Source organism: Equus przewalskii, chromosome 9 (genome assembly GCF_037783145.1).
Source record: "Equus przewalskii isolate Varuska chromosome 9, EquPr2, whole genome shotgun sequence".
Lineage (NCBI taxonomy): Eukaryota > Metazoa > Chordata > Mammalia > Perissodactyla > Equidae > Equus > Equus przewalskii.
Window position 1 is genome coordinate 77,307,954 of NC_091839.1, and position 17,244 is coordinate 77,325,197.

The 17,244-nt window shown below is 37.0% G+C and overlaps 1 protein-coding gene across 10 annotated transcripts in view; it reads right to left on the reverse strand.

Annotated features, from left to right (window-relative positions):
- The window catches only part of MED23 (mediator complex subunit 23), a 39,473-nt gene that overhangs the window by 15,070 nt on the left and 7,159 nt on the right, over window positions 1-17,244 (reverse strand). For 5 of the 10 annotated variants that reach the window (XM_008508183.2, XM_070557140.1, XM_070557143.1 and 2 more), the window contains 11 exons: window positions 16,821-16,890; window positions 15,414-15,526; window positions 14,324-14,419; window positions 13,765-13,782; window positions 8,622-8,822; window positions 6,430-6,573; window positions 5,190-5,335; window positions 3,984-4,229; window positions 2,351-2,493; window positions 1,148-1,322; window positions 326-489 (listed from right to left, as the gene is read on the reverse strand). In XM_008508183.2, coding sequence (XP_008506405.1) covers window positions 326-489; window positions 1,148-1,322; window positions 2,351-2,493; window positions 3,984-4,229; window positions 5,190-5,335; window positions 6,430-6,573; window positions 8,622-8,822; window positions 13,765-13,782; window positions 14,324-14,419; window positions 15,414-15,526; window positions 16,821-16,890 — 1,516 coding nt within the window. The remainder of the gene's footprint in view (window positions 1-325; window positions 490-1,147; window positions 1,323-2,350; window positions 2,494-3,983; window positions 4,230-5,189; window positions 5,336-6,429; window positions 6,574-8,621; window positions 8,823-13,764; window positions 13,783-14,323; window positions 14,420-15,413; window positions 15,527-16,820; window positions 16,891-17,244) is intronic. The other 5 variants (XM_008508184.2, XM_070557148.1, XM_070557141.1 and 2 more) reach the window with 1 other exon arrangement.

Genomic DNA, 17,244 nt, shown 5'->3' on the forward strand with positions numbered 1-17,244 from the left:
CCCACATACCACAACTAGAAGGACCCACAACGAGAAATATACAACTATGTACCGGGGGGCTTTGGGGAGAAAAAGGAAAAAATAAAATCTTTAAAAAAAAATGACGTTTAAGATGGCTGAAAGCTGACGCTCAGCCTAGTTAAAATGATGGTACACAGAAGAACCCACACTAACAACTGAAATGGTGAAGCTATCAAAACACTTGTTTTTTTCCTGAACAAGTGAAAAGTGTCTTTTCTGCATGTGACTCCCTTAATCGTCAGCAGGAACACAGCACACTTAAATTCATCTGTGTTTGTCACTGTTGGTCGCATGTTCACCGTACCTGTCACGTGAGTTGCTCTAGCTAAGGTCAGTATCAAGGCTCGGTTCAGCTCCTCGGATTCCGCGGACAGCACCGTCTTGGGATCGCTAAGGAAGCGTGTGAACTGCGGCTGGACCTCCGAGCTACCTAAGGCTGTGATGAGCCTGAGCGCAGTGCTCTCCACACTGAAACGGGAGAGAACAAAAGGAAACATGAGGAAGCTGACTTGCCTATAAAATTTCAGAATTATAGAATTTAATCTAATTCTAGGTTAATTATAATGGAAAACCATACAAACTATGAATTTCTCTTCTTGATTAGAACTCTTCTGTGAGAATGAGCTTTCCTTACTTTGTTTAAAAAAATCTGAGGAGCCAAAATGTTACAGTGAAAACCATCTGACATTTTTACACATTTGAAAAAGATAGCTTGTAGCCGGTGGGACTAAAAAATTTCATCTGGATATACAGCATTTCAAAAACTACATTTTTCTATCTCAAATATATTTTCAATTAGAGCAAAATCAAAATGACATGCTACTTTAACCATAATCTGAAGTATATTTAAATCCAGTATTCTAAAGGGCTGAGTTAGAACACAATGTCAAAGGCCTCGGAAGTACTTATTCTCAGTTCCAAGACCCCACGGCAAGGACTCAACTATCTTAACAAGTTTCTGTTTAAAAAACTGGACTCGACTCCCTCTATACTGAAATTAAAATACTCTAGAAGGAGAGTTTTATGACAAACGAAGAAAAAAAATGACAAAGTACAGGATTAAGTTCCCCATCTCCAACAAAGTTTCTAATAAATCTTAAGGAAAGACAGTTTCCCATGAGCCCACCAGAGATGGAGCTGGTTCTGGTTTGTTTGTGCAACTGCAGCCAAAGTATGAAGATGGCTCAGGAGCTGAACTCGGTAATGAGGTTGAATATGGTGCATCCGGTAGCTGAACATCTCCAGGAGTGTGTGTAAGATCCCCCAGGCATGAGACTTGAAAACAGTGGGCAGAAGCTGACCTTGAGGAATAAGACAATTTAAAGTACCAATTATTAAAAGCTACTCATTAAAAGCTATTTGAAGAAAAGTCACATTGAGTAAAATCTATGTAAAGATTTGATCATGAACACACACACATATACACATATATTTTCTATTCTTTCTCCATAATTTATATTTTAATTGTAAGAAAAAAATGCAGATCCTAATTATAATGCCAAGTTTGCTTTTTCCTGCAATTTGACAAATGATACTCAAGTTCATCTGGAAATCTAAATTAAGAGACAAGATATGAAAAAAAATTACTCTACCTTCCTCACTTCTCAGTTCTCTTTTAAGCTATTTTTATAGTTAATTTTCCCATCCTTTTGAAGCATGAGAATCACTTTTTGATATACAAATTGCAGCATATCTGCTCTTATTCCCTCCTCTCTCCCAAGAAAGTTTGATTCAACTCTTAATTATCTGGGAGGAAGAGTAACTATGGTTAAAATTAAAGTTATACTGTATTGATGAAAAGTCAGGATTATCATGAATCACAAAAACACTTCCATATTAGAAAGTACCTATTTTTTAGAACTGCAGAGTAACTAACAGACATTATAATCTGTCTTCTGGACTGCAGGAAAACTGCTGCCCTGCTGCCACTCAGACTTAGTTCCCATTGCTGCCTCTGGGCCAACCAGCAAGACACACAGCAAAGGGGGCAAACAGGACCAAGGACTCCATGAGGACAGGGACCAGTCTGTCCTGCTCACTGTATCCCAAGCACCTAGTACTGAGCCGTTTTCTTACCACTTCATTAAAAATGCAACTCACTCCCCTGACGCTCACACTTCCTATCCTTTTTTGCTTTCCTTTTCTCTATAAGACATCACCTGATAAATTGTTTATTTCATTTATTTACTTTTTTTGTCTCCCTCATTAGCAGGTGACCTCTATGACGACAGTGGCTTCTGTGCACTGCTGAGTCCCCAGCACCCATAAGAGTACCTGTTGAATTAATGAATGGGTTAATGGTTACAAACACCAGAAAGTCCCATCTTACTGATAAATCCTTTGATGCCCAAAGACTCTATTTCCATATAGACCAGTAAACGACTGTAAGTTTCCACAAGGGCAGGAGCCAAGGCCACGCTGGACTTTGCATGAGCAAGTTTTATCACTCTGGTAGCAATGCTGTGAATAAGGCTGAGGAGAAACAAACGGAAAGAAAATAAAAATTCCCATTTTTGACACACATACAGGAGTTACTCTACTTATAGGGAACCCGGCATAAATCTGAACTTAACTATCTGAATTAGCTCCCTGTCAATCATTTTGGCTGTGTAGGACACTTGGCAGTGATGCCCTCAGAGCCTGAGCCTGGCCCTGGTCTCTGTGGCACTTTCAATGAGCGTCAGGAGCCCTCTGCTCACTGAGAAATAAGAACATGCTTGAATGGTTTTAGTCTGTTTTTCAAATATGTAACTAAAACCATTTGAGAAATTAAATAACTTTTGTTATAGAATTACTTAATAAGTCACTGCTAAGACCCAAATGTTAGGTTCTGACGGGGTTTTCTCTGTCACACATGCAGGTAAAGCACACGTACAATCCCATCACAGTGTCTACCATGTGAAAAAGAGCATGGCTTTTCTAGAACTGATGCCCCACCTGGAGGCCCACAGGTGCATTCTCTTTGACCTACAGTGTTTGAAGTTTGAGCCGATACTTAAGAGTTGAAAGACTAGAAATAAAAATCTGGATTTCTAGCCCTTCTCAAGAAAATTTAGAAGAGCTGGCTACACTAGTCTGCCTTCTTACACATTCCAGGAATTAGCTCAAGTGGCAGCACCATGGGATGAGCCCAGCACACTGCAGCCGGCCGCAATTCCCATCATATGCACATGCTTCCCTGAGCACTAGGATCCGGCTCGCCTTCCCTCAGCACCAGGTGTCTCTCACTTACATTATCGCCTTAGCTCCTAGGGGAACTTGAGGTGCTGGGATCATACCCAACAGAGCCTTTTCTGTCTTAGAAACCGTAATGTCGATTCTAAAAGCGCCCCTATTTGTAATCAATACAATAAAGGGCATTACAGTTTTTGCATCCCTGCACTCGGCAACTGTACTTCCAGCAAATTGTTTAATGAAAATGTCAGTTATGGACAGGTGCAAAGACAGCCATAAAGACCGTCTTCACAGCCATCTACACTAAGAAATTACAAACCACCTCAATGTCCAACAAGTGAGACTGGCTAAATAATCATATATAGCCACACAAAAAACTTCTTTGTAGCAATTAAAACAGCTGTTTTTGAAGAACATTGGCCCAAAAAGGTGTTTTACAGATTACTATGGGGAAAAAGGTGGTTAAATAGCATTAAAGTAAAAGCGCGTAAGGTAAAAACAAAACAAAAAACCTCCATAAATGCATATATTTATACATAGAAAAAAAAAAGACTCAAAAACTGTTTACAATGATTATTTCTCATGGAGGCATTACAACAATTATTTTCTTTGGGTTGACTTGTATATTCTAGAATTCCTATAATAAACACTATCATTTTTGTAATAAAATAAAACTGTTTTTTACAATGTACCCGACCATAAACACACATACATAATCATAAAATCAAGTCTGTACTGTACTGATACCAATTTCCTGACACAGGACCAAATAAATAAAAAGAACACACCTCATTTTGGCATGAACTGTCAGTGAATCCAGAAGGTTCATTGGTAAGGGAGTAATGGATCCTGAAGCCAAACAGCTCATTCCAGGAAGAGGGATCCTCATAATTCCATTTCCATAAATAGTTTCTACCAGAGCTCCCATGGGCAACGTAAAACATTCTGAATTTGTAGAGTATGCATTACACAGCAGGGCAATCTTATAGTCATTCATCTGTAAGCTTTTATTTCTAAGACTCTGCTGTAGGAACCTACAATTTTAAATTCCATTAAACAGAAAAAATGCAAATAATTTCCAGAAAGTTAACTTACGTTTTTAGAAAAGTTTAATTTCACCCAACTATTTACTAATACTATCTTCATTCCTACAGATATTATAGTTTCTGCCCAAAATGTAAAGTGGAAACACATCTAAAAGTTTGAATAGCATTTCAGATAGAAGTAATTATAAATTAACAATTAATGGATATTTGTTAAGTATGCACTATATACATAGCACTAAGATTCAGATAATGAAGAAATAACTCACAAATTGAGGAACTAGGTTTCTTTTTATTATCTATCTGCTTAAGCACAACAATATGCCTTCATTACAGAAGTCATTATGAGAAGACGGTTAAGGGGTTTCATAAAATGAAAGCCAAATGAAATGTGAATTGTGAGTACCCCCTCGTCTCCTATTTGGCAGTCCTTTTCAGAAGTTCCAGGGGGGAAGTCAGCTATTCCTAATGCCCGACTGAAGCCCAGTCCTATCTAAAAAGGGCATCTTTTTTGAGTAATCACAGCTTTGGAAATGAGGTAAGGGAGTACACCAGCCAGACCAGCTCAATCAATCCTCACAGCTCAGGGAGTGAAAGATATCTCAACCAGATCATGTTTAAATGCCAGTACTTAAGAAATTTTGAAACATTTTCACATACTTTTGGAAATTAAGAACTTTAAGGTAAACATGTAAAAGCAAAGATCAGACCTGAAAATTTAAAAAACATATATCCACATACATATAAACAGGATTAGCTAATCGTCTAGTTGTTTTCCGATGCAGGCATTGGTCAGTTTCTCCTGGTACGATATACACATTAAATATTCACCCTTACCTCCTGTGGGTGTGGGGAGATCTCCATACTTCACACAAATACCAAGACTAATATTAGTCTACAATATACTATTTATTAAGTAAAAAATTAACTGTCAAGCTACAAAAAACTTACTCATGGTGAAGCTTTAGGGAATGAGGTATTGGAATCTGTAGCTTGGAGTTGTCATTTTGGGCTTTTCTATTGAGATGAATCCAAATACAGGTCATTGCAAAGGCATGAGTTGACTGGGGTTTGTTAATATCAGGAACTGGAATATACTGAAAAATAGCAATTTGCACATTATAAGAAAGAGAAGAATTAACTAATTATATGTATTTTAGTAATCCACTTCTGATATATCTCTTTTTAAAATATCCTGTATAATTTAGATCCAGTTGTTCTTTGACTATTCCGTAATACAAATCAGAAGATCTAACAGCTATAGAATATTGAAACTATTACAAGATTGTTTTTACTTGCCAAAAAAATAACAGAAATTCACACGTGCTTACTCAAGCTTTTCCCTCTCTGCCACATAGCATTCACAATCATTTAAAAACTTTTATTCTTTAAAAATTAAACACATCATTATGAAGTCTTACTGAATGTGATAAATATACTGAAAACGTAATTTCTAAAAGTCACATATATGCTTTTCAAGAACATAAAAATTACGAAATCCACAATCTAAATGAGTATCATCAAACACATTATATGCTGACGGGTGAAATGACATGGATTTACTTTAAAACTGTGCCTCTGGAATTTGCTTTACAATTGTCCAGCAGTAACAAAAAAGATGAGGAAAGATGAAACAAGAATATTTCTTGGTGACGGGTACACAGGAGTTTATTTTTCTATTCACTCCACTTTTTTGTGTGTGTTTAAAAATTTCCATAATAACATGTTTCTTAAAAAATGGCAATCATCAATATATACCATATTTTACTCAAAGCATCTTATATACTAAAACACTGGGGGATATATTCAATTGGCAAACAAACAAAAAAGATATTAACAGACACTGATGTTATTTGGTCATTCAATGTGTATAGGTTAAAACAGCTTAATGTTTTTTAAAATTGTAAACCTATTTACAATGTAGAGAAATAGCTTGACATAATAGACGTTCAACTGTGATTTAAGATAAACTTCAGAAATAACCTAGTTGAATTTCTTCATATTACCTGAGTAAACTAATGTCAAGAAAAACTGAATGTCCATCCCATGATCATGGTTAGTCACAGAATTGGGAAAAGAACTCAGGTTTCCAACTTCCAAATCCAGAGTCCTTTTCACAAAATCACACTAAAACCCTTAAACACAAATTAGACATAATTCACTCACCACATTAACTATGCAGTAAACTTACTTCTTTTTCTGGGTATAGAAGGTCAAAGAGCTTCATGACAGGGAGAAAATCAGCTAGCGCATTTTTCTGAATACTTCCGGAAATGAATTGCAGGAGAACCCACATCAGATGATCTCTGCCTTTAATCAGTCCTCGCCCCGCTAACTGTAAAAGACGTTTAAATACACATCTAGACAGCTAGTTGAAGAGATGGATGTCAAATTTAAAGAAAACAGAAAGGAGAAATCTGCTCTCAGAAAGTTAGCATCCAACTTTGGCATTTACTAATTACTTAGTCTCAACTCAAGACACACCAAGCAAGGTCTTTTAAATTATTTTAATATTAGCTTTCCTTCCTGATCCCTAAAACAACTATGCATATCAAAAATTTAATGTTTTACACAAAGGCATAAAGATACCTGCACCCCTATGTTCAGTGCGGCATTATACACAATAGCCAAGAATTGGAATCAACCTAGTTGCCCATCAAGGGACGAATGGATAAAGAAGATGTGGTATTTATACACAATGGAATACTACTCAGCCATAAGAAACGATAACATCTGGCTGTTTGTGACAACATGGAAGGACCTTGAGGGTATTATGCTTCGTGAAATAAGTCAGAGGGAGAAAGTCAAATACCGTATGATCTCACTCATAAGTAGAAGATAAAAACGACGACAAACAAACACATAGCAATGGAGACTGGATTGTTGGTTACCATAGGGGAAGGGGGGGAGGGCCAAAGGGGAGGTTAGGCTCACATACAAGGGGATGGACTATAATTAGCTTTTGGGGGGTGAACATGATGTAATCTACACAGAATTTGAAACACATTATGATGAACATCTAAAAAAAAAGTATGTTTCATAATAAAAAAAGAAAGATTAAAAAAATTTAATGTTTTAGAACATAATTAAGTTGATAATGTGTGCATGAGAATCAAGTTTAATATGGGATAATTACTAAAAATATCTCATCAAAACACAAAGAATACTTTAATATGCCAAAAGGATGTTTTTTCAAACTTAAAATCCTCAAGGACTGGTTATCAAAAAACACTTTTTCTGGTCTCCTATAGATTACAACAGAAATCAATGGGGGTGGGGGAGTAAGTGGTGATTGAAAGGATTCTAACAACTCTTATGAAAAATTTTCCCAAAAGTAATCCATGCTGTAGAGAGATGTTATAAATATAACAACACTTATTTTATTCCCATTCGGTGTGCCTAAAACCTTATGACTAAAACCAACTCTTCCCCAAAATTTACTCTCGTACTTCCATTCTCTGTTTTGGATTCCTTGTTCTAACTTTCCACTCACTGCCAAAGTCAAAACCAGTGAGAGATCCTGGACTCCTGACTCCCTCTGTTACCATTGTCACCAAGTCCTATTCACCCAGCAGCACACCTGGTCTCTGGCTCCTCCCCTCTGTCCTGGATCAGGCCTCCAGCATCTCTCACCCAGACTACTGCAGTAGCTCCCTTATGAATTTCCTTGCCATTGATTTTGGTCCCAGCCATCTCTACATCTCTGTCTTCCTCCATGTGGCCACCAGCAGTAATTTTTTCAATTTGTTTATGATGACGTCATCCCCTCCACTCCCATTTGCCTCCCAAAGAAAATCTAAACTCTTTAGAACAAACACATGGCCATATAAAGTTCTCCATGTCTGGTCTTCTTGCCTTCCTCATCTCACCAGCTTTCCCCTTTATATTTTTCTTTCCAGTTCTCAGACCCTTTTATCCCTTTCCAAACGATAATCTTATTGCTATAAACACTTTCCTATCTTTTCCTTTTGGTAAATTTCTATTCGTCCTTTAAGTAAGCCATTCCCGATTTCTTTAGCAGGAACTATTCTCCTTCATTCCCATTGCAGGGAAACATGCTTCTATCATGTGAACTCTTAAATTGTAACCAAATTGTTTATACCTATATTTTCCCACTAGTAAGGAGCTCTTTGAGGGTACTACAGTGCCTTTTCATCTTATCTCCTCTGGTCTTTGCACTGTGAATATGTGGAATGAATAACTGAATCCAGTTTTTATAGTGACAGGACAGTGAAAAGTTAAGAAACCATAAAAGCACTGAACAAATCAGAAATCAGGGCTCAGAACTTCTGCCACTGCTGAAGTCACTAGGCAAGGTCCACACCAGTCTAAAACATACTAATCAACAGGTGAAGTGGCTCTGACAAAAGACTCAGTACTGACCTTCTGATGAAGAGAAAGGACCATATGTGGAAAACTTGCAAACTGGAAAAGCACAAAGAAAATGAGCTGACTTGAGAGATGCTGCCACAGGAGTTGGCTTGTGCCCCCATCGTCAAACTTCTCCTCGGTCTCAGATCGCTCCATGGCATAAACCACCAGGTCCACCAACTGGTCCTCCAGCACAGGGCAGCGCTGCTTGTGCTGTAGGGTAGAGATTAAATACAGTATTCCAAAAGCCTCCCGGTTAGTTTCAGAAGTTACCAGTTAATGGGCATTAATCGTGACGAGAGGCTGAGAAGCATGGAATGAAGTTGAACTTAGAAAGTTAAGGTTAGATTTAGTCTATTAAAGCTGCATCATGTTACATTTATCATAGAGGATGAGTTTCATTAAAAAATTAGTTTGAGGTCTCATAGAAAACAGATTTCCCATTTACTTTTGACTTTCACTACAGACGTCATCCTTTCGATTTGACAAAGGGCACTGCACGGAAGAAAACTTTGTTATTTATCCTTTGGAAAAAGGTAATTTAAAAGGCATATGAAATGGGGACAGCAGTATTAATTTTGCAATCTAACTCAAAATATGAAAACCCGGGATTTCCCAGAATCAAATACTGGATAGGAGAGCAAACAAAACAGTGTGTGAATATATTTATTTTGTTTACCCTAACTTTACGTACAGATGTATACCTAAATAGCTGCCAGATTACTCAATGCCTGTTTTTCAATGCGTGGTATTGATCCTGATACTGAAATTGAAACTTCCTCTACAAAAAAACTGATCTCTGCTCCTCCCTCTCAGAAGCCAAACATAATGCAGCTTTAATTTTAAATTAGACTATTTTAAAATCTAAAACAAGAAAAAGAATTGAGTTTAAACACTAAAAATGAAAATGCAACTTCCCTTTCTAGAGGCAAAAAGATTTATGCTTTTAAAAGTGATTTTAAAAAATATACTTTTACCAAAAGAAATATGTTAAGCCATATTTTAAGCCATTTTCATATTTCCTTTATAAAATATGTTATATGACTTACTGGTCAGGCTGCTGGAAGCCTTTCTAGTGAATACAGTTACTAATATAGATGCTTCCCCTCTAAACTTTAGATGTGATTATTAGTCTTTTGCCATGAAAAAGGGATATGATTTCTTTAAATTTAGGGGAAAAATGCAAAATGGGGAGAAATTTGGAAAAAAAATAAAACGTAATGAATAGCATCCCCTCTTTTGCATGCTCTTTGCCAGCTCCAAACTTGTAAAGCTCCAATATAGCTGCACTTTCTTAAAGCATGCAAATAAAACAAACATCTATCCAAAACAGTAAGCATCAATGGTTGTTTCATATTGTTTCCAAAAACACAATGCCATGATCACAGTTCAACCACATTACAGGTTTACGAATAGCAATATTAACACCACCAGTTGAGACTACAGTATTTTTCCTCCAGATGTAATTGTCATTATGAAGCAGAGCAAAGTGCAACAGACAACACTACAAACTATTTCTTAAACCAGCATGCAAAACTACTGTGTACAGGGCTTGAAATTCACTAGTTCTGCCAACCACCAACAACCTAAGAAATGTGTCAGACAACACAAATGTAGAGTGAGATCATTCAAAGTAACAAGAGTCAGAAAAATTTGTGAAAAGAAGTAAAGCCAGGATTTCCAGTAGGAATTTTTCATTAGTGATGGGAATTTGCTTCTAGTTTGGAAACTAACCAATTTGTCATCTATTCCTCCATCCATGATGGTCTTCCATCAATCTGCTTCAGGAAAAAAGAGCAAACTAAATAAAATTGGTTTTTAGCACCTGAGTCATTTTGGAGTTTCCCTTTTTAATATTAGCTATTTGCTTTAGGAAACTTGATTTTTACCTACGTATTTTTAGGGGTGTTGTGATGGTCATACAGTTAATGATTTACAGAGGAAAACCAAAACTATTAAAATTTTGACAAAGTATGAACAACCAGGAAATTTATAGTTAAAGCTGATGATCTTTCAATACATACCATGACTTGGGATTACCACCAAATTTTCTATTAAGAATTAAATCAGTTAGGAATGTCTGTGGTGCCAAATGCCCTGATGTCTGAGGGTAGCAGAATATCTATCAGGATTAACTCTATATTTCCCAGGTGTCTTTGGTTAAAGCCAAGGATATTTCATAAACCAAGCTTAGCAATAGCTTAAACATGTTGCCAATTTTAATAATACCTAAAAGAAAGAAAAGTCTGAAATATAAAATTATCTATACTGCTAACTACTTTAGAATAATGTTTTGCTCTAGTTTTCGATTACTAAAAGATACGTACAAAGTGGAACAAATGAAAATTTATAAAGCAGTTTAATGATCTGTGAATAAATGTTAATTATCAGTCACAGCTACTATAATTCTGGAAGCTAGTGGATGCTATGTCTGTGGAAATTCACAACTTACTTTCTAAAAGCTTCTGTAAATTTAAGTGTTCAAGACATAGGCATATAAGTTAGTTTACATCATATCTCTACACATATTTAGTTAAAATTTGTTTGAGCAATAAGAATCTAAATTCAGTATTTTAGCAATTCAGTTTCTGCATAATAGCTCGAAGTGTATTGGAAACATAGAGCTTTGGTAAAAGCTGAAAATCAGGCACAAGCCCTCAATAGAAATATTAACATTAACCTCCATCCATGCCCCTGATTCTTTCCCACCACTATTTCAAACGGCAAATGAGAATGCTTTTCAGTCATAGTAACCATATCCTATATTAAGTGGCCTCTGACACTTTTCATATAACAGTTGTGGCACTGCTTTTGTGGTGAAATTTTAACATATTGTACTTAGGTGGGTTTAATTTTTAAATCATTATTTCAGTGCTAGAAATCAATTTTAAAGCAATACCTATTCAGGACAAGTTGGAAAGACAAATCCCTTTGCATGTCATTTATCATATTCTCTGCCAATCAGAACTGGAGCCTTATGCCCGTTACTACTACTTTCAATGGTGCCTTTCAAAGACAAACTGAGGGATTAATCTAGTACGCCACTGTCTCAGGGTAGCCAGAGTTCACACGCCACCAAACAAGAGCTTGAGGAGTGTATCTATTTTGTAAGGCTCTTAATCAGTAGAAAGAACACAACCCCTTGCATAAAAACACAAAACAAGAGTCTTCCACTATGAACACTCCTCCTCACTGGTCACAGAGCTGGGCTATTTATGACCTTCTGAATGCAACCGATTTTAGGATTAAATATAGCCCAATTCCTACTGGAAAATGCAATATGGACAGCTCTTAAAAGGTTTCAAGCTTTAAGTAAATTATTGCATTGCTAGAGAAAGGACAAGAAAAGTATAGTGCAGGATATAGTTCTGTAATGGTAAAAGATGTGATAACTTGTCTATTTTTAATCATATGCTTCTTATACTGTGCATTCTCATTTTCTACTCTGCTTTTCAGGTGGTAAAAATATCAACTCAATTCAGCATATATCTTCCATCTCCAAGCCCACTCATTACAGAGTTTTCTACCAAAACAATTACTGATGAATTGTGAATTTTGACAATGTTTACACTGCAGTGGGACCAATACTAATAATGTTCTGTCAGCATTTCCATTATAAACTTTATTTTTTACGGATTTATGTCTTAGTCATAAACTTTAGGTTGAAACTTCTTATTAAAATGATCAGATCAGAAATACTCTTCTCTGAGTTTTGTCGACTTTTAGTTTGAGAAGAGCTGCTCCCCAAAAGAAAAATGCTACAGACGGCTCAGGATATTCTGGGGGAAGGTACTTGCAGCTCAGATGACCATGGGCACATTTATCCACCAAACTGTAAAAAAATGGAGTCAAGAATGACTTAAAAGTTCATTGCAAAAATTAGTTTTATGACATAGCATGGAGCATTCTTTCAAAGTGAACTGAATACTTACCTCTAACTCAAGTGAAGTTGATCAGAATTAATGACTTGGTATTAAGATGTTAAACTGACAGATTACAGGAGGTAGCTATCAATACTGTAGTGTGAGTAGTTTCAGTTTCACGTGTACAAAGGCTTGTCCAAACAAGGAAACTTGGTAAAGTTTTCAGAAGAAAAAACTTAAAATAAAAGAGATACTGCTACTAGGGTGAGGTTTGGCATGCAAAGTTTCAACACTGAGCAAGTTTTATGGCCAAGCTATATGTCCTTAAAAATAGGGCTTTATAAATGGAAGCACTGGCACAACCTTCACTATAGTATTGCAAACAGTAACGCTATTTTATGTAACCTAGACAAGAACGTCTTTTTAAAATCAAAAAGCTGGTCTATTTTAATATGTTGGGCTCAAAAAATTTTAAGAAAAATAATTGGAACCACTATTTTGCTTAAAATCTCAAAGGTGAAAAGTCCTGGAACAGACTTGGGACTGTACAAGAGTTCGGTTTATAAAGTTCGGCCAGTGTTTTTCTCCCGCTGTAGGTGAGCTTCAACTGAGAGGCTCGCTCTAGGAGGAAGACACTTCTGGCAAAGACTGACAAAGAAGGGTGTTTGTCAAGCAGGTGTGGGGTCACCTAAGAGTGTGACATTTCTTAGTCAATCCCCATGTTTCCAAAAAAACCTTTCCTGTATAAAGTTTACCACTCCAACTTTTAAAAGTAACATATCTCTATTAAAGTGCTTTTTTTCTCTTTTTTGTTTTGTTTTTAATTTGTTTTTGTTTTAAGGCAAAGCAACATAAGTACTTTTATTGATGTTGTTATTTATTTCTGTTTTAATAGTCTGGAAAGATGAAGGCCACCACAAATCTTTCCATTTCTCAAAAGTCCACCAGGCTAGCTTTAGCCTAAAGTATGAAAAACAGTAAAATGGAGTGGGAAGGAAAAACAACCCATCAAAAAATGACAGGCTTTCTTGGGTGCCAGGTGTTGTCTCTTTGTTGAAAAAAAAAAAAAAAAAGAATATTAAAAAAACAAACACCAAAAACCAAAACCAAAAACAATCCACCAAAAACAACTCTCACATCCCAAGAAGAAATGCATTTTAGTGGCCTTGGTCTCAGCATGGTCCTGCCAATTTCAAGCCCCGACCATACATGTATTCTCTAAATGGAATCAGTGGCTACAAAGCGGCCAGCGTATCGTTAGTCACAATACAACAGTAAGGTTGTGAACATACCTGAGCAATGTTCAAGGTCTAGAGCATTGGAGGATGGGCAGGACAAGACAGGACAGAACAAAAATAAAGGAAGAAAAAAAGAAAAGACAAAACAGTGACTATGAGGCCAGCTTCAAGGAACCCAGAGTCAGCACAAACCCTCCCACATGTTCAACCACCAAAATCAAACATCCACCAAAAAGAAAAAGAAAAATCAGCAATGAGGCCACGCTGAAGACACCAAGGGTTACAAAAATAGACACCCAGACAAAAAAAAGTCAAAAATTACGGTTCAGTCATGTGTAGGTTTCTCTGGCAAAAGGTATACTTGAAACTGGCCTTATAGAAAAAAAAGCAATGCAAAACAAACCAACTTTTAAAATATCTCCTTTTTAATTTAAACATTCTTAAAGCAATATATAAATGATAGGAACAATACATTGTTTAATAAACCATATAGTAAAAAAAAATCACCAAATAGTTCTTTACTGTTTTGCTCTGTTAGCTATAGCAAAGAAAAGAGAAAAGAATAGTGCAGATTCTACGCAGAATTTACTAGGTTTGCAGCATAGTACAGTACCTGCTTATTTAAACCTAGCATATTGCAGACCATATCCCTGGAATAAGGCTGCTCCAATACATATCTCAACAAAGCAGTCTGCGGTTCAAACAGATCCTTTAAAGAAAATAAAGAAAATTATTGCTTCAAGATCAAAATAAATATTAATTCAAATAATTTGAAATTGGGATCAAAAAATCCTCTAAAGGCACTTGTTACCTTCACACAGTAGGCAGTATCTAGTGGGAAAAAAAATCATAGGATTTTAGTGCTTACAGTTCACCTGTTCCCGTCCCTCATTTGATAAGTGATGTAGCTGAGGCGAGGGACTTGCTCAAAGACATACAGAGGACACAGTTAGAAATGACTTCAGCTACAGGCACACGAAAGTCTTAGGCATCACTGGAAGGCAAGGGTTTTCTGCTCGGAAATCTAATCAGAGGAAAGGAGGTAGTTTCTAATCACTCTCACACATGAATAAACACAAACACTATTTTCAAATGTGGAGAGGACACAGAATCTGAGAGCACAGGGGTTAAGGGTGTAGATTCTGGAATCAGACTGTGTTGGTTCAAATCCTGACTTTGCTACTTCCTAAAGCTGGGGCCTTAGTCAAGTTACTACCCGACTCTGGGTCTCAGTTTGATCATCTGCATCATGGAGATGAATGAGGAATAAGGGTTATTGCAGAGGCAGCCCTCATGGCTTAGTGGTTAAAGGTCGGCACGTTCCGCTTCAGTGGCCCGGCTTCGGTTCCTGGGCGTGGAACCACACCACTCATCTGTCAGTGGCCATGCTGTGGCAGTACTCACATGGAAGAACTGGAAGGACCTACAACCAGAATGTGCAACTAAGTACTGGGGCTTTGAGGAGGGAAAAAACAGGAAGATTGGCAGCAGATGTTAGCTCAGGGCAACCAGTGGAGCATAAATACCTGCAATATCATGAACCACAAGTATACCTGGATACTGGAACCACATGATAAACCTTAAACTATCTTTCATTAAATATTTACTTCTTCAGTCTATGAAGAGACAATTTAGCATCACATCATATAATCCAGGATAAAGACTTAGATGGACCAAAAGTTCCGTTATATTTAGCAACATACCTTATCATATGGCAAAAGGCCTTTCAAAGGAAAACGAAGAGTCGCAGGATCCAATTTCCATGAATTACAAATGGCACCGGAGTTATTTACAACTGGCAGAAGGCTGCAGCGGCCTGTATGTATCACAAAAAATGTTTTGACGTAAATGTGAGCCCAGCAATGCCTGTCCTTCATTCACTCTACAAATACTTAACGAATATCTATGCTGAACCAGGTACTGGTTTAAAAGATGTTTTAATTAGTTAGATGTCTGCGAATTTTCTTTGATTATTTTTTGTACAGATGGTTGGAGACAAATTCATATAGGCCTTCCAAACTCAAAAATGTTGCATTTGTCCAAGTATCCAGGACAGAGGTCAACAAACTATAATCCACAGCCCAAATCCAGCTGGCGACTGCTTTTGTGAAGTTTTATTGGAACACTGCTGCTTTAGCACTACAATCGCAGAGTTGAGAAGTTACAACACATTGTGTAGCCCTCAGAGCCTAAAATACTGACTATATCACCATTTATGAAAAGTTTGCAGACCTCCAGTCTGGGGTCAACATGATTAACTTTAAGCATGACGCAGCCAGAGGCCTTAGAGGTAGCAGAGGATCATCAGCTCAAATATCTGCCTGAGGAATATGCCACTTGGATGTCCCACAGGCACCTCAAGCTCAACACTGAACTCATCATCACCCTTCCCAAACCTGCACCACTTCCATAATTCATTAAAAGATACCAATATACACCCAGTCACAAAAGCTAGAAGCCTGAGATTTATCATCTAGTGTCTTTGTAGTTTTTCTACTTCCAATGTCTAGAACAGCACCAGGCTCAAAGGAAGTGCTCAAAATTTGGTCATTAACTAAATAATGGTCTACACTCCCAGACAGTTCTGAGGCCACCATGATTTCTAGAAATAATTCAGAAGTATACATGGGGACTGCAAAAATTGCCAAATCACATGCTTATTTTTAAAAGAAAATTCTGAGAATCTAACAAAACATGAAAAAATGGAAAACAAAATAAATGAAGCACAGAGCAAAGCCGTGAACTGGAACAGGCTGGAAGAGCCTGATTGTCCTGTGTACTGAGGCTATAGGGGGACAGGTCTGTTTCACTTCCAGCTGCCTGGAGGTTCCACGGAGCTTTACTAGCTCTGTTAAAAGTTCCCTCTGATTGCCAGGAACTACAGCTTCCAGAACGGTTCTACCTGAGGCTTAGGTCCAGGCCAGGCAGTCGCTTTTCCCTCCCTCTACCTACTCACAAAGTGCCTGAAAACAAGGAAAAGGCTACTATGAGGCTCCAAGAGAGTCACTAAAATGACGAGACATGTATGAGACACCATCTGTCAACTTTGTTCAACAGTCAGATCACTAAAAATTAGGTACTATTCAGTATGTTTTAAATGTTAATCCTACCACAAATGGAGTTTATCCTTGCTGTGGGCCTGAACGTATCCACAAAGTCTGACACCAGGTTTCCTAGTAACTAAAAACAGAACAAGACAAACACCAAATAAATATGAAAATAAAATCAAGATTGCTCTGAATATAACAATCATTTACATAAAACGAGATAATAAGTAAAGATTTAGTACAATGCCTGGCACATAAAATATACTCAAGAGTTAGTTCTCTTTTGCTTCCTTTCAAACAATTACTTACCCATTCACCTGTCCCTGAACTCAGCCAAGTCACAGCACCATGTCCTTAGCTATCTGATGAAGCTGTGTATATTTTATCACTTGGTACACAAACTATCTCAACAGGACAGCAGATAAATGAAAGAAATACATCAGAATGATAAAAAAAAATTATCTAACAATAAAAGTGACCATTTTCA